This window comes from Tetrahymena thermophila, assembly GCF_000189635.1.
Source record: "Tetrahymena thermophila SB210 genomic scaffold scf_8254406, whole genome shotgun sequence".
NCBI classification, from domain to species: domain Eukaryota; phylum Ciliophora; class Oligohymenophorea; order Hymenostomatida; family Tetrahymenidae; genus Tetrahymena; species Tetrahymena thermophila.
The window spans coordinates 234384-245705 of record NW_002476188.1 but is presented as its reverse complement, the minus strand read 5'-3'; the positions used below and the strand labels follow the sequence as shown (position 1 = coordinate 245705).

Below are 11322 nucleotides of genomic sequence, written 5' to 3'. Positions count from 1 at the left end.
AATATTAAATAGTAGGAGAGTAGAAAAACAAACGTTTTTCTGAAATTTTAAATTTAATAAACACGTCTCTATAAGATATGAACTCTAGTAAAAAGAGTGAGTTTGCTGAGCGTTAGAACAAAAGTATGGTGTTTAACATTAGCGAGCACAAAGAACTAAATATGATGAATATGAGAAAAGATACTCCATTCTCTGTAGATAATAGTGAAAGATATGATGAAAATGCAGATTCAAGTAAACATAGCTACCACTTTCATCAAAATCAGGGAGGAGATAGCTCATTCATAAAGTCTCTTGATATGTAAAAGTCGTAAAAGCAAGATATAGGAAGTTCAATGCATATTGATGATAAAATTTCAATTAACACCATCAATTTAGATAAGAAATAGAATACAGATAAAGATATGTTAGGAGGATTAAAATTTTTAGACAACCCAAATACATAGAAATCAAATGTTTCTATGTCATTTTTGCGTAGTAGATCGAATAATACCAATTTGTTCAAGATTAAAAACCTTGGAATAATTAATGGAGATACAAAAAATAATGCCCACAACGATAGTTCTATGCATTTAGGCGCAACTCCTTTAAACGAAGACATTTTCAAAAATAAAAACCTGTAAGCATTTTTACAATAAAATTGACATTAGGATAAATTAGATATTTCTACTTTTCAGCTATGAAATTTCCCTTCTAAAAATATATGTAAGAAAACTTTGTCTTGCAGTAGCTTAGCTTAAAATATTTGCTTAAAAGTTTATTTTTTTTTTCGAGTGAACTCTCTACTATTAATAGTTATTACTAATATGAATGAATGGTTATTAGTATATAATAATTTACTCTATAGAAATAATTGAATATTTGCAATTTTAAAGTTATTTCTTAAAATCAAATAAATTTTAATTAGTGATAGAGATATGTTTTGATTGTTTAAAAATAGTGAACTGTTAATTTAGTTAAAAATAAAAAGGTTTTTCCAAATTTAATTTAAAAAATGAATATTTTTAAGAAATAATTTTTAATTTTTCGTTATTTTTAAATTTTTTATCATTTAATAGAAATGGAGGAGATGATAACACTAGATATATGGTAAAAAAGAATGAAACAACAAAAAAATTTTAGACTTAGATAAGAATGGTTACTTTTATCCTCCCTAAAATGAGAAAGTTTTTAGAAACCAAAACTTTCAGTGGTAAAGTAAGATATCTAGATTCTAATATAAGAATGTATATTAATGATCTTAGTGATGACTTATAGTTTTTAATGAAGAGAAAATTGAACTTTTCTTTCTTTTTTAATATTTTAATTGAATTTATTCTTTTAATTCTAAGATGCTTGAGAATAGATAAAATTCCTTTGATAAACCCTGAAAATCCTATCAAATTAATTATCAACACCATAATTGTAGCTTATAACTGCTTTTATTTATTTATTATGTCAGTAGAAGTGTTCTTCGAGGCTCACTTTGGCTCTTATTACAATATTTTTAATTCAATAGCTACATTTTGTTGGATTTCAGAAATGCTGATTTAGATGAATACATCTTGCTATCATGACAATAAATTTGTTACAGATAGAAAGGTTATTATGAAAATTTACCTCAAAGAATACTTCTTTTTTGAAATTATTCCTATTCTTTTTGAAGGAAACAAATCCCCAAATAACTTAGTAAATATTTTGCTCCATTTACCTCTATTGCTTAAGATAAAAGGTATGATGATTATTCTTTAGAAACTAGAATTTTACATTCTACAAGTCCTATAAAGACCCTATATACTTACTCTATTTAAACTCTGTATGTAAGTTGTTATATTCGGGCACATTATTGCATGCTCTTGGTATAGTCTTGGACTTATTGAAGAGCATTTTATGGAAGATGATGAATGCTGGATTTAAAATATTAATTAATAGCATCTCGGAGATGCAAATGCTACTCTTCCTTGGTAGACTTACTATTTAGAAGCTCTTTACTGGTCTTTTTCTTAAATAGTGCACAATTCCCAAGAAAAGCCTGTTACTTTACTTGAATTAGCTTACTCATCAACCATAATGTTACTTTCCAGCCTTCTATTTGTTTATCTACTAAATTCAATTGGTGAAATTCTCAACGAAATTGACAAATAAAATGAAGAATATAAAAAAGATCTCAACATTCTAAACTAGTTTATGAAAAGAAAAAAAATTGACCTGTAATCAATCATTTATATATTATTTAAAAAAATAAAAAATGTTAAATAAATGCTTAACTTACTCAAACAAATAAGATTTTCCTAAATGCTTTAAAATGAAAAGAATAAGTAAGCAAAGTCTAAAAAATGTTAAACAAGAAATCCCAATTTTTAAAAAATTATAATTGTTATCTTTTAAGATAAAAAGTATAATATATTTTAGAAATAAATAGCTTAAATTTTAAGAATATTATTCAAGATTAGTTTTTTTTATGAACAATTAATTTAAAAAATTTAATTGCAAAATGTTATTTACATAATTTTATAAAAAGGAGTCTTAGAAGGAGAGCTAATTTAAGTTTACTTAACTATTATTAGTAACAAAGTAAAGATAAAGTTGGTTAAGAAAAAGAAATTATTAATAAACTACCTGAGTAAATGTAATCTGAACTCTTAGTTTAATCTAACTAGAAACTAGCAAAGATGTTCCCAATTTTTTATGATTTATTCAGTGAAGATACTATGGTAAAACTTTACTCAATTATGGAAGAGGAAGTCTATGCACCTAATCAGATTATATTTAATTGTGATGCAGAGACCCTTAATGATAATATTTACTTAATTATCAAAGGAAGTGGTATATTGCTTACTTATTTTTATAGATAAAACATTGATTAAAAAGTTATTATTTTAAAAAGTTGTATTATACATTGAAAGAGGAGCATAAGGTATTGTCAGAGGATAAGAAAACGACGATGCATAAAAACTACTTTCAAATAATTATATTAAGTATATTTTTAGATGATATTCTATCTAATTTTCAAATGTATTTATTATGATATTAGATCTGAGGTTAATATAAACATGAAAAAAAATGTCCAAAATAAAAAAGACCTTGTGACTCTCAAAGATGGGGAGACATTTGGATTGCATAGTTTTATAACAGGAACAGATAAAATTGCTAATATTATGTCTAAGAAATATACCCATGTGATTAAAATTTAAAGAAGTTTATTCCTCAACATTATAAAGGAAAACAAAGAAGATTTCGAAAAGTTTATGGAACTGAAAGATAAAGTTTATTTAGATAAAAATACTAAGATTGGTAAGAAGATTATTTGTTATGTATGTAAAAGTTAAGAACATACTTTTTCTGAGTGTAACAAAGTTTAGTTTGATAAGCTAAATCCGTATATTATATTTAGACACTTAAGAAATACTGACTAAGAAAGAAGCAAAGGCCACCATAGAAATCCTTTAAGGAGCACTAATTCAGTATCTCTACAGAGGAACTTAGCTTATCATATTCTACAATATTAAGAAATGAATGATTTTGGATCTTCCAACTGTGAAGATTACACAGAACAAACTCAATCATCCTATTATGAATAATAAATGAGTCAGCAAGACATGTACAGTAAAAAATATGAAGTTAACAATCAGTCAATTGAAGAAAAGTAAAACTCAGATGACGAAACAAGTATTAATTATAAAATGGGTCTTAGTCATAAAAATAATGGTAATAACACAAATTCTGAGTATGTTATGGAGAGTGCAAACTCTTTAAAACTGTAAAAAAGTCTAAAAAGAAGAGAGTCCAAAACAAATCCAGCTGGAGCGAATACTCCATTAGAAACTTTTTCAGTAGCTCCAAATCAAATCTATGGCGATCAATTATAGAATTAAGTAATAGAAACATTTTTTGGATCTAATGCTATAAAAGAAGACGAAGAAATAGACTATGATAACCATATTATAAACTCTCCTCCAAGAGCAAAAAAGGTAAATATATCTAGTTTCTCTTTATATTTGGATTGTTTTACCATATTTAATTGATAAATCAGTTAATTAAATATTTTCATTTTCGTTTCATAATAAATCCAAACTAGCTTTTTATCCTTTATTTTCAAAAAAAAAAAAATTACAGCTTAAATGAATAAATTAAAAATAATTTTGTAAGTTTTTTTGAAATAATTTTTTATTTAGATTCAAAACTCTAAAAATAAAAAGTTCTCGATTATAAAAAAATACTCTAAAAACTTATCAGTATTTGAATTAAATTTATTAAAATAAAATTATTAAATTAAAAGGCTTTCTCCAAAAGAGATGACAAAAAAAAATAAACTAAAAAAAGTAAAAAAACTTTTTATTAAATTCATTATAAAAATTAAATTTATTATTAAATAAACAATAGCAACATTTTAGTCACCTGCACCTATACAAAATGATAGAGCACCTTTATCGCCTTAACTTTATCACTCAGATGATAATTTAAATAGAAATCAATTTGGTATGGGCAGGGAAAGTCATTCTGATAGGAATATTCCACATTCTAGCAAACTTATTTCAACAAATTAAAATATAAGGAGAGGTTCGAACAATAATAATGGCAGGTAAAAGTCTGATAGTTAGCACAATATTTAGTCAGCTTATGGAAAAATGGACATCAAAAAGTCAGAAAGTAAACATTATCATTCTTCTCTAGATCCAACAAGCTAGCTTTATGCACAAAAAAACGATAAATAAGGTGCTTCTCTTTTACATCTGCATGAAGCTGGGAAAAAGGACGGCCCTTAAACATATATGAGACAAGGAAACACAATGATGTTTAATTAAATGATTTATTAATAGAGAGTAGAGTCAGGTTAATACTTAGAGATGGACAAAGATTCTTATATTTGGAAAATTGACCAACAGTAAGACTTTACCCATTACTTCTAATACTATAATTTGTAAAATGTCCTGAAAAGATGGTACTAATACTATCTCAAGATAAATAGAAAAACTAAAAAAGTTAAACAAAAATCTACATATACCTAATATGCTAAATAAACCATGGTGTCATTCAGATGACTTCGTTTTTCCGCTTAAAATAATTTATAAGTTAACAAAATTTTTATTTTAATTTCAGAAATCTATTTTGAAAAAAAAAAATTATAATTATTTATTGTTTTCTGTAAAAAATTTATTTGTACTATTTAATTTGTTAATCATTTTGTCTTAAATTTTTGTAAAATGTTTATTTAATTTTATGTTATTTTTAAATTATAATTTACTGTTTTTTACTTATTTCAACTCAAAATTTAATAAAATTAATTTTACACAAATTAATTTAAAAGTAAACAAAAAAGCTAGGTTTATATTTTATTTATTTATTTATTTATTTATTTATTTATTTATTTATTTATTTATTTATTTTTTTGATACAAATACCAACCAAAGTCACAAGAATTAATTTATCTTAATTTAAAATATTTTAGGAATAAATAAACTCATTCATATATATTTACATACACTAAATTTGAATAATATTTCCAAGAAAACATTTTTTATATAATCTCTCAAATTATGAATCTAAGTAAATTAATTTTTTAACACCTAAAAAATAAAATTTATAAATAAATTATTAAAAAATAACCTAAATGGTATTGAACCTGTTTTCATCCAACGTTACTTTATTTTAAAATAATGAGAATGAATTTTATATTTATTAATTAATTTTATTTCTTTTATTAAGTGAAATTTATTGATTTGATAAATTCCTAATTGATTTTAGTTTTAGTATTTTCCTTATTTGTTTCATATTTCATAATCCATTATTTGGTAGTCGTTTTTTTGGATAAATCCTTTTTAAATTTTATTTGTTTATTCATCTTTTTATGTTGATTAAGAGCTTGTTCTAGCTTCTAGAGCGTTTTCAGTATTTTTTTGGCAGGATTCTTTGATACTTTCCAATAATGCCAACTCTCTCCAATTTATGTTTAGTGAAAATGCATTTACTATCATAAGCCCAAAAGCTTAGATGCCAAAAATAATTATAAAAATATTTTGCCAACTAAAATTTAAAACTACAGCTTACTGAATCATTCCTGATAAAGGAAATCCCATGTAAAGCACACCATAAACTTGGGATGCTATCTTTGATCCGAACAATCGATAGCAATGAGTGGGCATTATAACATACCATCCACAATAACAGAAGAAAGCACATATTATACAGAAAGCATATAATAATTAGCTTTACACAATTTAAGGCAAAGTTATATTAATTAATATTTGTGTTAACAAATTTAATATAATTAAGCGCTTTATCCTTATTTTATCCATCATATATCCCCAAAAAAATCTTGAAGAGCCGTTGGCAAATGAGCTTATTGTGGAAATATAGTAATAGTATTTGTCATCGTTGTGATAATTTAGACCATAGCTTTTGTAATTTGAGGCTATCACAAGGCCATAGCATACACCTATGCAACCTAGTATTAAGGATACATAAAGTTCTTTCTGTTTCAAAGCTACAGATAAACTACTACATTCATTTGCACCTAAATTTTATAATTAATCCTATCTCATTTTTTCAATTTTTTAATCATTTTTTTAAGTGCTTGGTCCAGCTTACCAAGTGATAACCGTTACTTCGTTCTAAATACTCTATTAATTATTTTTTTTTTATTCTTAAAACTATTAATTTTTATTTTTTTCAGAGTTTTTTTCGTCACATTTATTGTCAGGACTAGCTACTTCAAAAGCAACTTCTTTGAATTAATTAGCATTTTATTCTAGACTTTGCAGGCTAACCATGCTTGCTTGGATTTCTAATAAATCTCTTTGAGAGGGTTTGATAATTAATAATGACCCTATCGAAGCTATAACGAAATACATTAAACCCAACCCTAGTAGAGCATGAGGCAGATTAACGCTAACTTATGGAGGATACATATACTCTTAATACGCTTCATTCCACTCTGCTTTGATGTTTGAAGGGTTTATGAGATAATATAATACCCAATTAAACATTAAAGATCCTAACCCGTAGCCACATATGATAACTCCATAAACAGTTCCTTTTCTATTTGGAAAAAACTTTTGAGCATTATCAAGTGGAATCATGTAAATAAATCCCATGGAAATACCGTTAGTTATCCCATAAAAGATCACAAATACCCAGTATTTAGTAGCGAATGAACTTAAAATAACACTAAGACTTATTCCTAGAGCGCTCAAAAATGCTACCTTTTTTTGACCATACTTATCAGCAAAACGAACACCAAAAAATATCCCTAATGGGGAGAATAAAAGAGAAATTGGAAATACAATATTTGCCTATTTTGTTGTTAAGTCTTGGTGCTATTACTAAACATAATAAGCAGAAACATATTCGCACAAGTTAGACCAAATATACATAGATCCTAACACAGAATGTATTAAGAATCCTCCTAAAACTCCAAGCTTCCCTTTTGATCTAAAGTCTAATTTGTTAATTGCTTCCATAATTCTCAATAATTAATTCTTATTAAATTTTATCTTCAAAAATAGAATAATAAATAAATTATAATCTTATTTTTACTTTAAAATAAATTTTGAATAGCACATTCCAAACAGCTAATTATAAAAGTAAATTATGTTATCAATGAGTAGAATTTATTTTATTTATTTAATTTCTCATTATACTTACAAACTGATTTATTTATTTATAGGTAGAAACAATATTAAATTTTAAATTCATTTTAATCTATATTTACAACACAAAAATAAACAGTACTAAGCCCGTGTAGCTCAGTTGGTTAGAGCGCGAGTCTCATAATCTCGAGGCCGAGGGTTCGATCCCCTCCGCAGGCATTTTTTTTTAAAATAATAATAATTTAAAATTTACAGTACTCATCATATAAATTCTTAAAAAATAACTTCTGAAAAAAATTGAATATTTAAATATATTTATTATTTACTTTAAATAATTTTATTATCATATATTTTTATTTTCAAATGTTTGTATAATTTTTGGAAATTGAAAGTTATTATTTAATATTGATTGATTTTATTTTTTTAAGGTTGAAAAAAAAATGAGGAATTGAAATAGCTAATTAATTAATTAAGAAACTCTTTTTATTTGAGAATAAAATATATTATTTATTAGCTGTTTTTATTAGTTTAATTCTTCTTATAAATATTAATCAATTTAAAATATTTTAAATAATTTTTTTAAAACTTAAACATTTAAAAAAATTAAAGCAGTTTATTATTGAATATTTTTAATTTTTATTTAAAAATTTTCGAAAAAAAAATTTATAAAGAGAAAATAAATAAAAAATTCATTTTTAATTTTTAAAAAAGGCTAATATTAAAAATTTGATTGAAAGATGATAAAGATTGATATAAATTAAGACTATATATAAATATCATTAATTAAATTATTTTTTATGTATGTATATATGTATGTATAATCGGTGTTAAAGAGATTATAAATAAATACTATATTAATAATTTGAAGATAATTAAGATAGTTACTAAAGCTATTAAAATACATTCAATTACATTAAAAAGTAGATATTTAAATTTAAGAAACCAATTTAATAGATATATAAGAAAACAAAGAAGAGATCTGTTTTGAAAAAAACATAAATTGTGACTAAATAGCCTAAAATAGTTTAGTTAGTTTCACTTTCATTTTACTTATTGCCTTTACTGAGCTTGATATTTAGCTTGAGGAGGGATAGCTTTAAATTTTATGACACAAGTAAGAATAACAGCTAAGCCTTGAATACCTGTAAATACAAAGAACATTTTTCCCCAACCTATAGCCTATTAGACTAGAGCTACTAAAAAGAATTAAGTAAATGATGCGAGTGTATAACCAATATAAGTGACACCAAATATTGTAGTTCCAATTTTCTTACCATAAATTCTAGTAATGAGAGTTGGCATAACTGAGTACCAACCTCCATAGACAAAGTAACCCAAGATAACATATAGAATGAATAATCCTTAAATTTAAGCAGCATATTGATAAGTAATACTCACAATTATTTGTAAGGTAAGGTTAGCAAATATAATTTATTTAACTTTGAACTTTTCCATTAGACTGCCCCAAAACATTCTTGAAATACCATTGAAAACACTTCCAGCTGTACCTGCAGCACTTAAAAAGTTATCTTAATAGCCTAAGTCTTCGCCATAGAGTTTATAATTAGAGACAGTCATAGCTCCATATGCAACATAAATGAGATTCAATAAAACAGACAAATAAATAAAAGGTGTTTTTAATCCATCCTTTAAGCTCTAAAATTCAAAATATTCCTCTCCATCATATTTTGTTACTTACAATTATTGTTCACTCATTTATCCTGATGAAGATGAAGGTTTTATTATTGTTGCTCCGTTTTCTGGATTCTATGAGCTAGGATGATCTGATTTCATAGAATCTTTGTTAATAGGGTGTTCATCATGATGGTGATCATCGTTAATTCCATGATGATCGTGGTTATCATGGGAGTGATGTTAATCTATATGGAGCTAATCAGTGTGCATGTTGATATTGATACCTGCAGAACCAAGAGGTGGAGAATTTGATTCTGAATGGTGTACTTATTGATGAGACATTTCGCATTCTAGCTTTTCGTGTTCAATAATTTCTTCTGGCTAAGGTCTTTCATGCAATAGATTTGAAAGTGAAATACCAATGATTTAAATTATTCCTAAAATTCTTATAGCGTTAGGCAGTCTATCGCATACATCTTAGGAGAAATATTTTTAACCATTTATTGGGAAGGTAGCTTTCTCGTTATTAGGATTGATTAAACCATACATAACCCAAATAAAGACACATGCTCCAAAACCAAAACCCCCTGTAATAATACCACTAACTAGGCCTTTCTTTTTTGGGAAGTATCTATATAAATAATTAAGTAAGATATTAGAAAGATACAATTTAATTTAATTTATTTGTTTGATTGATTGATTGATTGCTATGCATGATATTATCAAAAAATATAAATAAAGAAATTAAAAAAAGCGTTTTAAACAGAAAACTTAAGGTAGAGGTTTATTTATAATTAAAAAATATTCAAATGTAAATTTTGAATGATCTAGCTGGCATCGAAGCTAAAAATGATGTTAATAAAAAAGCTTATATTTTATTGTGCTCTCTCATAAATTAGCTTATCACTTATTCAATAGTTATATAAATAAACTAAATCGTACATTTTTATATGATTAAAAGTAGGTTTAAAAATTATACTTTTTTTTTATTCAGTTTGTTTGAAACACTTCTTTTAGGGTAAAAAAGCAATCAGTGTGTTTGAAAATAGATAGAAAAAAATTTAAATATTTTACAAGTATCCTGATACAAAAGGCACCATGTACATCAAACCAGTGAGGAGACCGAAGCAAAAGCCATAGAGGAAGACGAATAAATAAAATTTAGCTATAAAAAAGGAGCTTATGATTACAATAAGTCCAAGTAAGGTACAGCAGATTTAGAGAAACAATCTGAAACCAATCTTCTTGGCTAAAGCAGGTCCGAGGGGTGTTCCAATGTTAATAGCTAAGAAAGTAAAAGGAAATACTGCGCCGACAACTTCTTTTGAAATATCCTATCCATCATGCTGCAAATAAGAAGCAATGTAAGTACTGATACTACCCCACATATAGAATGTACCTAAGATAAAATGCAAAAGAAAGCCTGATGCTAATGTTAAATACCCTCTTTATTAATAAGGGAGATTTCTAAATGGACTCTTAAACTGCACCATCTTAATTGATTTGAATGCAAAGAGGTTTATTTGTTTTTATTCTAAATATTTATTTTAAGTAAAATTTTTGTACGTTCTTGTTTAAAATTAATTACAAAAATAATTTACTCAATAGGATTTAAATGTAAAATTTAATCAGAATAAAAGATTGGTGCTAAATATAAACTTTTAGATTGAATATGCCCATTAATTTCGCCAGTATTTTCAAGAGTCTTCTTACTCGAACAAAAGTAAATAAAGATATTATGCATAACCATCTTAAATAAAGGGCTAAATACTTCATTCATTTATTAGTATTTAAAAACCAGAAATTAAGCTAAAAATTTTCTATTAAATTTTAAAATGTTCTGTAACTCTTATTTATTCATTTTATTGTATTAAATAAACTGAAAAGTGTTTAAAAGCACTAGCAGATTGAGCCTATTTTTACAATTATATAAATTAAGTATTATTATTTTTATTAAAGAAGTTATTATTCATTTTCTTTTAAATTTAAAATTAATACACACTATTACTGTATATTTTCGATATCTTGACATGCTTAAATAGCACAATATTACTAAACAATAATAAGAAATGGCAGCTATCTGGTTTCATCAATCAGCATAGAATGTATACTAGTTGTT

General features: G+C 25.3%; 3 protein-coding genes across 3 annotated transcripts; 1 reads left to right on the top strand and 2 right to left on the bottom strand. All coding sequences in view use genetic code 6, as the record gives it.

Annotated features, from left to right (window-relative positions):
* Nucleotides 1-77: 77 nt before the first annotated feature.
* On the top strand, nucleotides 78-5021 carry TTHERM_00245310 (histone acetyltransferase family protein; the record flags this gene model as incomplete). Its single annotated transcript, XM_001023760.3, has 7 exons — nucleotides 78-619; nucleotides 1059-2189; nucleotides 2501-2805; nucleotides 2867-2957; nucleotides 3014-3950; nucleotides 4259-4301; nucleotides 4363-5021. 7 exons carry the CDS (start codon nucleotides 78-80, stop codon nucleotides 5019-5021), a joined length of 3708 nt encoding a protein of 1235 aa, XP_001023760.3.
* A 726-nt stretch (nucleotides 5022-5747) lies between these two features.
* Nucleotides 5748-7439, bottom strand: TTHERM_00245290 (MFS transporter; the record flags this gene model as incomplete). Its single annotated transcript, XM_001023759.3, has 1 exon — nucleotides 5748-7439. The coding sequence occupies one exon, from the start codon at nucleotides 7437-7439 to the stop codon at nucleotides 5748-5750; it is 1692 nt and encodes a 563-aa protein (XP_001023759.3).
* Nucleotides 7440-8418: 979 nt separating this feature from the next.
* Nucleotides 8419-10800, bottom strand: TTHERM_000245289 (MFS transporter). Its single transcript, XM_012799928.1, has 2 exons — nucleotides 10278-10800; nucleotides 8419-9834 (listed from the first exon to the last, which is right to left on the bottom strand). The coding sequence occupies exons 1-2, from the start codon at nucleotides 10694-10696 to the stop codon at nucleotides 8610-8612; spliced, it is 1644 nt and encodes a 547-aa protein (XP_012655382.1). The 5' UTR covers nucleotides 10697-10800; the 3' UTR covers nucleotides 8419-8609.
* Nucleotides 10801-11322: the final 522 nt, after the last annotated feature.